We start from the raw sequence: 15,987 nt of genomic DNA, 5'->3' as shown, positions 1-15,987 counted from the left end.
TGCTACCGTTTCTTATATAATATAGTTTCACCTGGGCACTGTAAGGCTGCTGGGCATTGTCAGATTTGACCTACTGGCTTTGTTTTGTTACACAGACAAGTTGTACCATCCAGATGTTCTATCTGACTGCTCTGGTCTTGTGAACAAACAAGGAGGGTATTGAATGCCATAATCTAGTTTAAATAAGAATGGTTTCCTTGAGTTTTATAGCTGGCCATGTGAAAAAAATACAGTGAATAACCATTTCACATAAAAAGATACTTTTCAGAGCAGCAATTATAGCTAAAAGAATATTATCGAAATGAAAAGGGGCCTCCTTTGAATTGATTATTGGCATTGGCATGATTTCTGTTGAAAAATGTGCAAATGTTAGAATGACTTCCGTGTGTTTAGGAGGAGATGGGCAAAGGCACAGTGAACAGTTGCGTGCCCAGGTCCCATTTCAGTGCCCTTTGTGCCTTTGAAAATCTCCCCCTTTTGTCAGTGATGGTGGAGATACATGATGAGTGTAAATATGAATAGCATTCACCCTGATAACCTGTCTAACCCTGCTTTCAGTAGCATGCCCTTAACATACCTTATTAAAGAACTTGCTGCACACATGTTCATGGCCTTTATCTATAGGTCACTTACGGTCCTAACTTCAAAGAGCCTTTCCTTCTGGCAGGCCTTTCACAAGCTCCTCTGGCAGTCAGTCACCCCAAAAGGACGGGGGCAGGTTAAAGAGGAGTCATATAGCCCCAGCCTCACATTATCCAGGCCAACAGTGCTGGTCAGGTGCAGTGAAGGGAGTGCACTGCACCATTGGAAGTGGAGGTGCAGCAGGAGCGTTCTGCCTGTGCACCAGGGAGCTGTGAGAAGTGGTGTTCCCCACCCATACACACCACTCCACCCCCTGTGTGGGTCAGTACATGAAGAGCAGGTGAGAGAAGGGATGACGCAGGGCCATTTGCACATATTTGCGTCATGCATGCACCAGCTATCCAAACCTAAAGCAACTCCCCTATCCTGGGTTTGTTTGTCGTGAGTCACCCAGCATGAGGTGATTCTTGTTTTGCCCGAGGTGTATCCCTCTTTCCACCACCACCCCCCGTTTTCCCGCTCTCTCCCCAAAAATGGGAGTGAATTTAAAAACACACACTAAAAACCCGTAGACCCTGTTATCTTTGTATGGATTGTCTAATCACTTGAATCTTAAATTCTCGTTTCAAACTAAAGCTCTTCGTGCGGGGTCTGTTAATTCGGGGGGGCTCCAGTTAGGCACCTTCGTAAAAATGGACTCATTTACAGAAATATTGAGCGGCCATAACAGCCGTTGATGGTAATGGGAGCCGAGAGTGCTCAGGGCTTCTGAAAATTGGGTCACTTTGTTCTAGGTGCCCCATTTTAGTCACCCACATCTGAACAATTTAGCTGATGTCTTGCCATGTGTCTGTACCATCCTTAGCATGTTTTGGACACTACTGCAGTTATTAAAAAATTGTGACTTTTAAAAAGGGAGAGATTTCCTGGTAAGTTTAATTGACCTTATTTTTCATCTTGACAGATATTTAGAGAAGACGATCCGCTCAGCAGTGGAACAGCATCTCTTTGATGCTCATGGCTCAGGTGGGCAGAGTTCAGAAGACTCCGAATCAGGAACATCGTCAGCCTCTTCAAATGTGTCCACCAGGCAGAGGAGGCGGCATCACAAAGAACAGGATGAAGGCCGACGAAGCAGAGACGTGTATGTTCGTGATTTCTTTTCCATTAAAAATTATATTTAGTTGATAGCATCATAATCACACCCATTAAATAGGCAAGACTCTGTCAGTAGTTCCGTTATTACAAGCCTTGGCCCCAGTTCTGCAACTGAGAGCGTACAGAGTGACTGCTGCACCTGTGCCAGGCTCCATTGACTTGCTTGGAGCTGTGAACTGCAGAACCAGGGCCTTGATTTGTGGTCGTTTCACAGCGGAATGGGCTAAAAGTAGTGTTCGGTTTTTGTTTTAGTTGTATGTATCTGGAAACAGTAACACTCCTGAAAAAATCAGTTTGGGCATTTGTAACTTAATACTGGACAAAAAACCCTTTCAAATGCTTTTGTATAACAAGAAAGATACAAAATTTGGACCAAATTCTAATTTCACATGTAGAAAGACAGCTTCTGTTCAGATTTTGCAATGCTCCGTATGTGCACTTGAGAGAAGAATGTGCCCCTTTTATTAATAAAAAATAAACTACTTTTGTCTAAATGGTTATAAGACAGATCAACCGTATTTTGAGACAGCTTTTTTTTAAACGCCTCTCAAGGATTAGTCATACATAGTATTCCTACTGATAACATACAGCATATAATACAGATGTGTCACCATTGCATTCTGAATAGAGGTGGTGTTCACGCACAGATCTAAGGATTTTTTTTTTTTTACTGAAAGGGAAAATGTGACCTTTCCCCACTTTTAGCAAATAAAAAGTATTTTTAAATGGGCAAGATGTTTGCACAGTCTAAACTGTTTCAAAATACATATATGGAAGACTGAATCCCAAGAATGTGTATTATGGGTGTGTGAGGGGAAATTGAAATATTTCTTTTTTTTTGTAGGGCAGTAACTGAGTACAACTGTATACTATGGCCAACATTTTCAAACTGAGACCCTGATCTTGCAAACATTTACGCGTCTGTTTAACATTAAACATATGAGAAGTCATATTAAAGTTAAGCATGTGCATATGTGTTTGCATAATTGAGGGCCTAAAGTTAGACTCTTAAATACATGTTATAGGTGCCTTTATAAAAATTACCTTATTTTCAGAGCTGCTGAACACCAGCAAATCTTACTGAGCTACAGGCCTTAGTATCTTTTAAAATCAAGCCACTTTTATTTAGGGGGCCTAACTTTAGGCACCCAGGCTCAAAAATTGTAATCCATACTACTTGACATCCAGGAATATAGACATCCAAGGCCAGAAGGGATCATTGTGTTCACCATTGTGTATAACACAGGGCCATAGAACTTCCCCAAAATAATCCCTAGTGCATGTCTTCTAGAAAAACATCCAGTCTTGATTTAAAAATGGTCAGTGATGAGAATACACCACGACTTAGGGTAAATATGGAATGTTAACATAGCAGAGAAATGTAACTGCAGTAAAAGCATTTCTGACTGGCTTTTCAGGTAAGTAGGTCAGAGGCGGGCTAGCGTACGTGTTTGGCGGCATATATAGCACTGCAGTTTTTTCTGCACAGCCTCTGCATTGCATTGTATATTTGCCGTTAGTGCTTTCTAGTCCATTTAGCTGCTAACTCTTCAGTACCGGATAGACCCCAAAGCCCCAGACATTAATTTAAAGCAAATCAAAAATCCTAACTTAATGGCACTGAGAAATCAGGTCATTTCTATGGTTTCATAGACATAAATTGTCCTGGGATCTGTTATGGGAAATTGTGAAAATTGAAAATTTCATTTGAGATCTTTTTGATTTTGGCTGGCTTGATCTTTTTGCTGTCTGGACACAGATCTAAAGACGACCCATGGTGCTACCCAATACAGTGGCAGCATACAGCTGGGATAATATTTATGGCATAAACATATGCAGAGGCTTACATTTTGCACACCACATGACCTACCATCTAAATGTAATGAATCACATCTCAGTGGTTTAAAAATAATAATTGCACCAAGTTAAATGGGTCTGATAGAATTATAGATCTCTGGATAAAGCCTCTGTCATCTACCTTTTCCAGAAACAAAACATAGAAATGACTTGTGACCTAGAAAATAACTAGAGCGTTTTTAAAAAATCTGAGTACTTTCTCCCTCCTGAGGACTAGCCAACACTTTGGGGCCAGATTCTCCTCTCTCATTTACCCCGGTGCCACTCTAGAGCAACTTCACTGGTGTTACTGAAAGCAGACCTTGAGCTTTGTACCTCTCTGTACAAAACTGCTGTGGATGCTGACAGCTGTTACCCTCCATTCCAGCCTTCCATCTCTGGCAGGATAGATGTGCTTATAGCTGAAGGGAGCACAGAGGTTGGGAGGAAGGAAATACATATCGATATACAAATAGAAGAAATACAGTGATGTCTGTATTTTTGGAAGTGTCTCTATTATTGCACATAATAGAAAAAACCTATTAAAGAGGGCAGAGGAGTGGCCTTGCAGAAGAACGACTGCAGGGAAAGGGAGCTAGCGGAAGATCTCCACCCTCCTAAACGAGGAGGCAAAGATGAGCATAGATGACATTTCTGGAAAACACACAGATCTGACTAGACAAACAGGAATTTATCGCAGTGTCTGATAAGAAGCATTTAAGCAAGCTAACACATTTCCATGCAGCACAACAAATCACACACTTCTCTATCACAGCAGTGCAGTTATTGTTGATGAGGCACTTTAATTCCCATCCCGTTCTCTGTTACTGATCACTCTCCCACCCCCACCCCCCAAAAAAGAAAAGGAGTGTACAGTGGAAATGCCTCGTGTGTTCTTACCCTGCAAACTTGGGTAAAGGGATGAGTTACAGTAGGTTTGGGAGCCATGCCCAAATTCTGCTTTCAGTTTATACCGGAAATTATTACAAGTTGTTTGGTGGGTTTTTTTTAGCAACTAACATTTGTCTCTGGGAAAGTTAACTCTCATAACCTTATAAAAATAACTAGTACATCCAGGGGCTGATCCATTCTTTCCACTGACTTTAGTGGGAGTTGGATCAGGTCCACAGTGTTGATCACCATGTTTTCTCATGCTATGTAGTACACCTGTTTTTAACTCCTTGTTGGGGTTTAGGATGTCGCAGCCTGTGTGTGTTTCTTGCAATAGGATGAAACGCAGATGGGGTTTAAGAGACAAATCCAGAACTGCACCAGTCAGCATAATGCATTTCTCTGCCAGTAGCATAAATGCAATAGGATTGTGTTTTTAAAAAACAGTTTTGTTGCAATGTTATTTTCCTTCCTCAGAGAGGTCATCAACAAAGAAAACATTCCTTCTGGATTCGGAAACCTTGAAGATTGTATCCTGACTCCTCAGGAAGTAGAAAAATTACAAGAAAACAACTCCGGGTATATTGGAGAAAGGAATAAACCAAAACGGCAGAAATCCAGCACTAAACTTTCTGAGCTCAACGATAACCAAGATAGCCCTGTGGTAAGCGAACATGCCATACCACTTGCAGAGAGGGTCAGTATCATGTTGGGAAAGAGCATCCCACTCACAAGCAAGCATCACGCTTCTCCACTGCCTTGTACTTTGTGTAGCCATTTACAAACATGTAATCACTTGCACTTTGCACAGCTGTAAATGGCTGATTAGGGCCATGGAGAATCAGGCCCTACATGTTTAACAAGTGCATTGTGGTTACAGAAGGGCCAAATTCACATTTTGACCCTCTTAGTCTACACGTAGCTATTTTTGTTTTTAATAAAGCAAAACAATGTGGTTTCAAAAATAGAGTAAGGAAGTGAAATTTGTCCCCAACTCTGCAAGAGTTTAGTAGGATTGAGACCAGCACCTCGCAGGTTGGACCAGCAGCTTGTGTGTGGGGGTGGGGGTGGTGTCTTTTTTTAAATTCTGTCTGATAGTTTTCCATCACAATGTAGCTCATCAGCGTGTTATTTGTAGCGAATGAGTGCCAGGGACATTATGAGTGGGTCAGTTTGGTGGTTGCCCTTCCTCCCAGCAGCAGCTGCACTGCAGTGGTGCTGTATGCATACACTCTGCAAAATGCTTTGGAGTCCTTTAGGATGAAAGGTGATCAGTCTAGATACATCACACCTTCTGACTGCAAATGCACCAGTTATGTTTGCAATGTACCACAGCCTACAGAAGACACGGGTTTAAACTGTGCAGCGTTTTTGTTTTGAATCGCAGCATGTTTGTGATCCCCGTTTGACCTTCCCAGTAGAAGACAGTTTGCCCACAGTGACAAACCGCAAAAATTGCTGATGCAACATCTCCTTCCCCCTATAGCCAACACAGGCACCAAATGTGTTAGCAGTTAGAACCTACAGGGTCTTTCAACTTGGGCCCTTGATAAAGACAGGCATGCAATGCCATATGGTACCTGGTACATCACAAACTTTTAGCACCATTGATAGCATTACAATACCCTGAGAAAAGAGTGGGCTTTGCCAGCTGTGGAATATTTTCTCTGGTTGTTGTTGGTTGAGTTCCAAAGTCTCCTATAGGTGAGTGCCTGTGAAATGTGTTAGGTTTGTTTTGAAAAAGTACATTGTGTTCTGGCACACTTGTTTTAGATTACACAACCGTGGTTATTTATCAGTCTAAAATGTACACAGATACCAATGAGAGAATGAGTTGGGTTCTTTTGTGTGCTAGATAGAAATGGTATTGATAACATTAAGGAAAGAAACTGAGAAATCATAGGCTCCATGTATTAGATTTAGCACGAAGCATCAGTAGCCTATTGCATATAATAGACATTTAATGTTTGCACCCTTAGAGCTGCTGCACGAGACAGATTTCAGCATTTGGTCCAAGAGTGCAAGTGGCTCTTTTGTGGGTGTTCCGGAGGTGGGGAACGTGCAAGGAGCCTCCCCCATCCAAAAAAGACCCTCTTGTACTTACAATTCCAAAGTAACTGGCCAGAGTAGAGCTAACTGCCCTCTGGCGGCAAGTACTGAACATGCAGTAGCTTCCCTGTGGGACAGTATGTGCAGTTGCCTCCTTTCCTCCTCTCTACTGGAGAAGACCGCATCATTTTCTTTGGTGGGGGATTCTTCTTCTGCTTCCCATTACTGTGTTAATGGGTGGTACAGTGACCATCCACAGACATTGGAAATATTTCTCCTTTTCTTTTAAATAAACATAAAGCAAATTAGTTTCTGCAGACGTGGAGCCATGTCCTGGCTCTGGATACACATGAGGAACTTCCACTGAAGTGCCACGGAGAGCCTGATTTGCTTTTACACTAAGGCCCTTTAATACCACTCTGGCAGTGTAAAGGGGCCTGAAAGTGGAAGGACATTACACTGATATCCCCATTCAGGCCCCTTCACTCTGCCAGAGTGAAGTGTAAATGAGAATCTGGCCCAGAACGTGGCCTTTAAGAAGGAAAGACCTGCCAAAATACCTACTTGACTGATACCTTGGGGTTGAGGGGTTGGGGAGGCTCTAACCCAGTGGTCTCCAACCTTTTTACGCCCAAGATCACTTTTTGAATCTAAGTGCAACCCAGGATTTACCCTGCCCCTTCCCCGAGGCCCCGCCCCACTCACTCTATCCCCCCCACCGTTGCTTACTCTCCCCCACCCTCACTCACTTTCAGCTCTAGGATCGACCAGTCAATCGCGATCGACCACTCTCAAATGAAGGGCCATCAAATTGCATTGCCTATAGCTTCTCTGTCCCTTACACATTTCCCTTCTGTGGCCCTTCTCTGAACTGTGGATCTGCTGGAGGCCGGGATTCGTACACTGGCTGCACAGATCCTACCTGGAGCACACCTATGAGACGTGGCCAGGCACGTTGTCACCTTGTGTGGTGTGGCTGAAAGTGTATCTCCGTGGAACTGTCAAATGGAAACAGGAGGAATATTTCTGTGACCGTTTAAGGAAAGCACAAGTCAGAATGCACAAAATACACATAGTATAGGATGCAGCTGTAGAGAGGCAGCCTCTGCCAACAGGACATTGCCCAGGAACTTGCTTGGAAAATAGATAGGAGAACTGCATCTCCCATCATACACAGAGCATGCACGTATACTCGTAAGTTACTGCTCCTGTGGGACCCTAAGATGTAGCTTGAGCTGGCATGGCGACTGAACTCTCTCTTATGAATGTGATTTATTTCCTATTTGTATTGCAGTAGTGCCCAGAGACCCAGCCAGGAAGAAGGCCCTATTGTTCTTGGTGAAGTATAGATACATAGTAAGGCCTTGTCTAAACACTGTTGTCCAGTTATATCATTATAGATAGATAGATATACCAGTATAACCTTCCGCGTGGATACTCTTATTCGGGTACATGAGTGACTTTTTTTCCAAATGATGTAAAGTAAACCGAAAAAGGCACTCTTATACCAGAATTAGGGTGTCCACATGAGTGGTTATACTACACTGGTATAACTATACAGATTGAAGTTCCTACCTTAGCTTATCCCAATATAACTTTCCTCCGTAGAAAAGCCCTAAGAGACAGTTCCTGCCCCAGGAGCACTCAGGCAACATCCTCTTTCCCATTTTCTCTTAACTCTTCCCACCCCATCAGTGAAGCTTGAAGTGGTTAGTAGGGAATTGTGTGGGAACTCTTGTCTTATCTGCTCAGTAGCATCTGACCCAGAGTGTGAAGGGACAGTCAAAGAGAAATCCTCTTCAATTAACCCTCCTAAGCGAAACCAAATAATAAACATTAAAACTTGTTATGCCCCGTTTTTATTTAAACTGCTGAAATTCAAGATGACCAGGCATAAAAATGAGATCCGAAGAGGCTCCGAAGGCAATGCTGAAGCATAACTAGACTGTGCTGATGGAATCGTGTAGCCAAAAGAACACATCTGCTTGGATTTTAAAGAGAAGGGAGTTCCGCATCATGAACGTCTCTGAGTGCTCTGGGAATTCTGTTCTCACGTAGTCTTGTTCAGGAACTGCACTCTGATGCACTGGCAGAGGGCTTTTTCTTCTATTTAAAACCACTGAAGGCTGCCTTCCGGGAAGGAGACATATCCAAACATAAGAACTGAAAAATTGTACTCGCATGCATGAAATGGCCATATTCAGCGTATCTAGTAAGAGACTATAGGCGATTTTGAAACATGCTTCCAGTTTGAAAGAAACTCCGTAGGAAAACAATTTTCAATAAGCAGACACTCAAGTGTGTACAGGACTTGCTCACTTATGTCTGCTTTCCCAGTCCCTCTTATTTATCGGTTTTTATAGGCACTATAGAGGTGAGATATATTCAGCAGAAAGAAAATGAACTGCATGAGTTGCTTACAAGTATAGAGTATGTGACTTGACCTTGAGTGATGGAAGGTTAAAAAAAATTCTGATTCATTCAAATTAAGGATTAGATTTTCACATCAGTTACACTTGTAAAATCTGACTTTTGTATCTTGTGTTCATAATTAGCCATTTGTATATGCCATTACTCTGTATGTGCTGTGTGTCCAAAATGTAGGTCTTTTTGTGCACCCATTTTTTGTCTGGTTTTTTGGTGCTCCTTTTAGAATTTAGCTTGGAGGCTGGTAAGAGACACAAACAGCCTTATGGTCAGTGGCTGGGATAACCAGTGTCTAATGAAATCATGTCTGTAAAACTGACACAGGTCATTTATAAACCTTTTTTACACAAGCGAACCAGGATAGACCAGAGTTCAGATTCTTTTCATAATTTTTCAAGCTTGAGATGAATGACATCATTAATATTCCTTGTAGCTGGTGACCAGAGCAAACCTCAAATCAAGATTGTGTAATTGATTGTCCTGTATTCATGTTGTTGTAGTTTACGTAACCTCCATGTATATAGTAATCATTTTTCATCCTTAGTCTCTTCCTCTTTCAAGAAGAGGCACTTTGATTCTTCCTGAGTCAAACACAAACTGTGCTGTCATTAAAATGTGTTTTGAGGCAACTCTATTACTTTGGTTGCTTTCACCTTAAAATTCTTGATATGAACGTGATTTAGTGAGTAAAGCGTAGGATTGGCTGGTGGCAGATGTCTTGGATTTTGTTACCAGCTCTTCCACAGCTTGTTAAGAGATTTGCCCTCCTCTTGTTCTTTTTCCCAGTCTGTTAAATGGGGGACAGGAATCCTAGCCTCACAAACTGTTCTTTAAGGGCTTCTTGTGACGGGCACTTGTTTTAGTGCCACGCTGTTGTTTTTGGTGCAGGAAATTGATAGTAAAGCATGGTTTTTAAATTGTAATTGTATGAAAGACCCGCGACTGTCCCCTTGTTCTATGTAGTACTTGGTTTGGATATGGTGCTGTAATGACCTCCTGCATTATTATTCCTTTTATCTAACTTTTTGTCTTAATATTTGCTGTGTTACAGAGTATGGAAAGCTTTAGCTCCTCAAGGCCGATAGCCAGAGCAGGACCTGATGACATGGAGGTTTTGTCTGACGAAAGGTGACTTTTATAACTTACGTTCTGCTCTCCCAAGGGGCTCTATGTGATGTGATTGTTGTTTCTTAGGGCACGTCCACACCGCAGCTGGGCGTGTGCTTCTCAGGGCAAGCAGATGGACGCTTGCTAGTTCTGCTCAAGCTAGCTTGCTGAAAATAGCACTGTGGCACTAGCTAGCCACCCCATGGGTGGGTGTGTACTCGGGCACTAGCCTGAGCCACCCCTGTTACCATGGCTACGCTGCTCCTTTTAGTGTTCTGTCTCCCTGTGCTGGCAGGCCTGCTCCCATCTGCTGTACAGACAGACCCTCAGTAGTCCATGGGGGTGACTTTCAGTTTGCTGCAGACAGGGCCGGCTCCAGACCCAAGCGCGCGCTTGGGGCGGGATTCTGCCGGCGGGATGGCAGGCGGCTCCGGCGGACCTCCTGCAGGCATGACTGCGGAGGGTTCGCTGGTCACGCGGCTCGGGTGGACCTCCTGCAGGCATGCCAGTGGATGCTCCACTGGAGCTGCGCCCTCCGCAGGCACGTCTGCAAGAGGTCCCCCGGAGCCGCGGGACTGGCGACCAGCAGCCGCGCCCCCTGCGGCGTGCCGCCCTGCTTGGGGTGGCCAAATTCCTAGAGCCGCCCCTGGCTGCAGAGGGGCTTCATCATCATCACAGCCCCACATTGGGCTTGTATAGAGAGGAGATAGGCTCTGCAGGAAGCCTTGGCCCTCTCTTGTATAACAAAAAGGGGCTCGGCCCCCATGCCACATAGAACAGCATGGAGGGTAGGGAGACGGGCAGGCCAGGAGAAGGGCCCCAGGATCTGTGTTTTCATGGGTACTGTAAACTCCAACACCCCCCCAAGACAACTGCTGCAGAAGGGCAACTGACGCACTTTAGCCCAGATCCCTGCCCCCAAGTTTGGGGATCCCAACCCCCTTTTCTGCACTTCATTTTCCTCCCCCATAGAGCCTAATCACTCAGCTTTGCTTGAGTAAGGAGAATTTTACTCCATCGCTGTATTTGTGAGTGTGGGGGTTGTTGGGAGATGTGAATTTGTTTGGATTAAGGGCAGAAGAATTTAATTCTATTATATTTTCCACAAATAGCTTCTAAGAGGAAGCAAAATGGATGGGATAGCAGCTTAGAGTGCTGTGACACTGAGTATCACATATTTACTGTATTTACAAGCAATAGCAAGCACACTCCAATCCTTTTAAAAGAGATGGTATTGGCAATGGGAGCCAAAGTATAAAAAGTGGAGGGTACAAAAGTTTGTTTGCTTTCACTATGAGACAGTCTGGTTTATTTTTGTTTTTTCTTTTTTCTTTTTTTTAAATAGCAAAGAAAATGAAAACGACGATATGTTTTTCAAGCACTCACAGGTTGGTATCTTCATATTTTTGAGATTTGGCCCTGGGCAAAACAAACAAAAAAGTTCAATTTTATAGAACTAGCCGGTCAGGAAGGTAAATGCTTCAAATGAAACATTGTAACTCTGAGGCAGCGCCCTGACCTCCAAAATGAAGTTTGCTTTGTTTTTCTCCTGGATATAATTGAACAATGAGGCTTAAAACATCTGTTCCTTTCCCCGTAACCCTTACTTATCAAAAAAACAAAAGTCACTGAACTCAGCAGTTTGACATTGAGTTCCATACAGATCCTAGTGAGCAGGGCATGTGACTGATTAGTTCACCGTGTACTGAGATTAACTTTGCCTCTCCTGGTTTTTTCTGAAATAATTTTGGTCTTTTATATATGACTTCCCATTGTGGTTTCCTAATCTTGGTGGATAAATTTTCATGACGCTGTCTGATGCAAATTCATTTTTTCCCCTCTTTCTCTCTTGGGGATGGTGACTTGAGGGAGGGAATTGCTTATTTAGAAGGGGTCTGTTTCTGCCCTATGCTAATCATTTTTCACCCTGGCTTCTTGCCAGTGACTCTGTAACTATTCTAAGAAATGTACCCTGAGAAGCCAGCTAGATATGGTTTAATTGGAGTTTGAGCTGAAACGCATTCATGCCATCTTTTTACGCCACATTTCTTTCCCTGTGGTTGTGCCTGCACAAGACTTTTTTTCCCTTAAAGATGCAATACGACCAGTGCAGCTCTGCCGGTAAGTGCCATAAAAGGAGTGCCAGCGTAAGTAGGGCTGCCGGCATTTTAATCACTGGTTCATTTAGCACTGCTCAGCAGGTCTAGACAGCACAGCAGTTAAAATGCCACTGGAGACTTATCTGCACCAGCGCCCCTTTAGTTACTACCCCTGTTGGAGCTGCACCAGTGGCAGAGGGAGATTTTAAGAGGGATGGGGAAAAGAAAAAACTATTGTGGACACGGGCTGTCTGTATTCCACATGATGGGTTGGAGGTGGAAAGGGGTATTGCAGCTGATATTTTTAAACCCATCTCTTTGCGCTGTTTAAAAATAGTTGCTGCTGTTTTGTTGATGTTGCTAGACCCTTTGATTTCCAGCAGTGGTACTCTCAAGAAGCAGGAAGGGTAGGGAGAACTGGAAGTGATTGTCTGAAAATGATGAATCATTGGGCTCAGTGTGGCCCTGTCATGGCATGTTGCTACAGAGGTTATGCAGGCCGTGTTTTCAGTGAGGGAGGTGGCATTGCCTTAAGACTCAATTTGTAGCTTTGCCACAAGCTCTCAGCTTGACCAGAGTTCACCCTGTGACTAGAAATGCAGTCTAGTCCCCAGTTCCCCCTGGGCTCTAGGGAGGGAAACAATCTGTGACAGCCCTGCACCAGGTACAGATAACTCCACGCTGGCTCAGCTGGGCTGGCTAGCACATTGGCACAGGGATAGAGCCCAGGCTTCAGCCATGCCTTTCTCCTACCTCTCCATTCTGTGTGGGAGAGGACACAGGGGTCTGCAGAGGCTGCTGTCTCCAAGCTCTTGCATGGTATGGACAGTAACTTCTAAGAGCTGACCCTTGGATTTCAAACTAGTTTTGTTTTGTTTCATTTTATTTTAAAAAATCTGGAATATTAAATTATGGTTTCAGAATGAACTTCTCCGTATAAAGAACTTAAAATTCAATAAGAAAAGTGTAGCATTAACCCTGAGATCGCATTATATAGGAATTACAAGGTCAAGAAAATGTTGCATTCCTTCACGGTAGTTTTACATTCCTTGTGCTTTGTAAGCCTGTTGCTTAGGGGAGCTTAAAACATACCTTTTGTAACAAACAACTCATTGACTAAAAGTGAAAGACTTTTACTTACCCTTCCACCCACCCACACCACCTCCAGTATAAGGATTTTGAAGAAGATATGAGGAGCTTGCAAGCTGAGATAATTGAATAGGCATTGGTTGTTACTCATACAGTTTTTGGTTTGCACTGGACCCTGGATGCAGGCATGTAGAGTCCCATGTATTCTGCACTCCTGGAGCATTGGAATTTGCTAGGGTCCATCCTTTGCTGTAGAAACATGCTCCAGAATCTAAACTTTCATTTAAAAAAAAGGGGGGGGGGTCCTAGCACTTACGGTTGCGAAGAAAACCTTTCCAAACTGGAACTGAATGTAACCAATGTAAATGATGTCTGTCTGGGTCTGCATACACCCTGAAACAGTAGCTCTCAGAGGCATGTAAACTGTTCCCATTCATTTCAGTGTTGACCTTGAAATGTAATGATGCCAGTCTGTTCGTCAGCATATTAACTGCTGATCATATTGACATCCAGCTGATGTGCTCATTCCACAAACTAGAATGGCTTCCCAGACCTCCCCAGGTCTTAAAAAAATAAACGGGTGTGGGGGCTTCAGCTGCAAAAACCTCTCGCTTCCACCTGCCAATGTTTATAATACAGTTAATGCATTTCCAGTATTCAACTCTGCAGCACATGAAACATGTCGAGGGTTGAGTAAAATAAATGGAATTTAATGCCAGATGAACTAACAGAGGGTCCTGTCAGGTGGTGGTATTTCCCCCCCAGTTAAATCACTGAAATCTTTAGGTTTTTACATTTATGCAAAGCTGCAAATGATTCCCCAGATGCAGTGAGATTTGCATAATTCAGGGGGTTAGCCACAGAATGGATAGTGGCTTGCAGCTCTGGGAAGGTGTGCCATGTTTCACAGTTCTAGTGGTTTGTTAGTGGGAGAGTCAGAGAGCCCTTTAAAACAAACACAAAAGAGATTTGGATCCACTTCCGACTGTCAGTAGAATACAGACTCTGAACTCAATTCCTAGACGTTTCTGTTTCCTTCTAACATTTTGAGATGGCTGAGCACATTGTCAAACACACTTCAGAATAAGAATCACAACTTTGTCTCTGTTTAGACAGCACCTAGTACACTTACTGCAACCAAAACAATAATCACTGTCATCATTCCCCAGGCAGAGTTAAAATAAGCATAAAAGGTTACCTCTGCTTTGTTGTTGTCTTACCCATGAAGCACCATGAATGAGAGAGATCCGAATCTATGTCAGTCACTTCCATTCTGGCTCTAGTACCAGCATTTCAACGATGGCGGTGAAATATGCTGCTTGCCTGTACGTAATCTTCCATCCCTAAAATGAACAGCTCAATAAAGGACGTGATTTTTTGAAAGGGATCAGAACCTGGCCTTCTATTTTGCAGCTCCAGTTTTGCCAGGCACAAATAAAGCATGTAAATATCAGCCTACCTGATTTATTGATTTAGTCATGTAGTTAAACTCTAGGTGGCATCAATTGCAATCCCAGTTATTTGCAACCACAATATTTGTTCCTACAAAATGTAGCTGTGAACGGTTTCTAAAAATCATATCCAAAGTGTCTCATTGTAAGATTTTGTTGTTGTTAATGTTACTAGGATCAATGGTATGTCATGACTTCCGGCTAGTAAGATCAGTACAGAGTTCTTTAGATTTGTGAGGAATGGTAATATATTGACCCCTGAAGCATGCTGCTTCCCATTTTTTCTGTTGCTATTTATACTTCCAACTCAGCTTCATAAAGGCTGGAAGCCAGTTGCATCAGGCAACCAAAAAGAAAATTGTTGTCATTAAAATAGTGAACTATCCATGGAATTGTAGGTTGAGATTGTTAATTCTAATGCATTAGGTTACACTAGTGCACATCTGTCTTCTTGTCTCTCTTGGGTTTATGCCACCATTATTCTTCAGAATGCCTAATGGTTTATTCATAGTATTAGGAGCTACATGAGTGAGTAAGTAGCCCATGCCCTCAAGAACTGAGAGTAACTGATTGTTATAACAGGACAGATCCATTTTTAAGCAAGAATTTCAAATATTGCAATCAGCTAAGTGAACTCAAAGGAAAACACGTCATTAAGTTACTATGTCAATGGAAATATTTACATTGGGGTGAAATGTACCCATCTGGAACATACATTATATCTGCAGCAGATATAAATGTATCCAGAGTCATGATGAATCATGAAATTATAAGGTTGTTTGGGAAAACAGTTAATCCTGTAATAAGTATAAATGATGGTAATAAGGTAAATTACTTTTTCTGGTTGCTGCCTTCTAAATGCTCCGTTTATTCCTGAATGTTCTGTTAGCTGCTAAAGAAAATAGTTTGGTTTACTCTAGTTGCTGTAGAAACTTAGTATGTTTTTCCCCTCAGATGCTTTTATTAATTACATCACTTTGAAAGCTCATTGCAGGATTTTCAGTCTTAAATTAGTGTGATGACAACACGAGGCCAGATTATAAAATGGTACAGTTTGTCCTTTAGGGAGTGGATAACAGTGTTTGTTTCTGCCCTGTCATGAATCCTGTTGTTGTAGGAGTCTGCAATCATTTAAATCTCTTCAGAAAAAACAAAACAAAACACATTTTTGTTGAATGTAAGGAATGTGGGAAGCAGCTTGTAAGATATCGGGTAGTAAACTGACATTTGTGCTCATGATACACACACTCTAGTGTTGTCAAGTATTTCCTTGGTGCAATGTAAAACAGGGAGAGTTA

General features: G+C 42.7%; 1 protein-coding gene across 1 annotated transcript in view; it reads left to right on the top strand.

Annotated features, from left to right (window-relative positions):
- Nucleotides 1–15,987, top strand: part of FAM13A (family with sequence similarity 13 member A) — a 202,432-nt gene that overhangs the window by 151,524 nt on the left and 34,921 nt on the right. Inside the window, exons 10-13 of the mRNA XM_045017748.1 lie at nt 1,547–1,726; nt 4,945–5,131; nt 9,995–10,071; nt 11,396–11,438. Coding sequence (XP_044873683.1) covers nt 1,547–1,726; nt 4,945–5,131; nt 9,995–10,071; nt 11,396–11,438 — 487 coding nt within the window. The remainder of the gene's footprint in view (nt 1–1,546; nt 1,727–4,944; nt 5,132–9,994; nt 10,072–11,395; nt 11,439–15,987) is intronic.

The sequence above is a fragment of the Mauremys mutica genome, chromosome 5 (assembly GCF_020497125.1).
Source record: "Mauremys mutica isolate MM-2020 ecotype Southern chromosome 5, ASM2049712v1, whole genome shotgun sequence".
NCBI lineage: Eukaryota > Metazoa > Chordata > Testudines > Geoemydidae > Mauremys > Mauremys mutica.
Note: the sequence above shows the minus strand (reverse complement) of the source record. Positions and strands in the feature narration are given on the sequence as shown.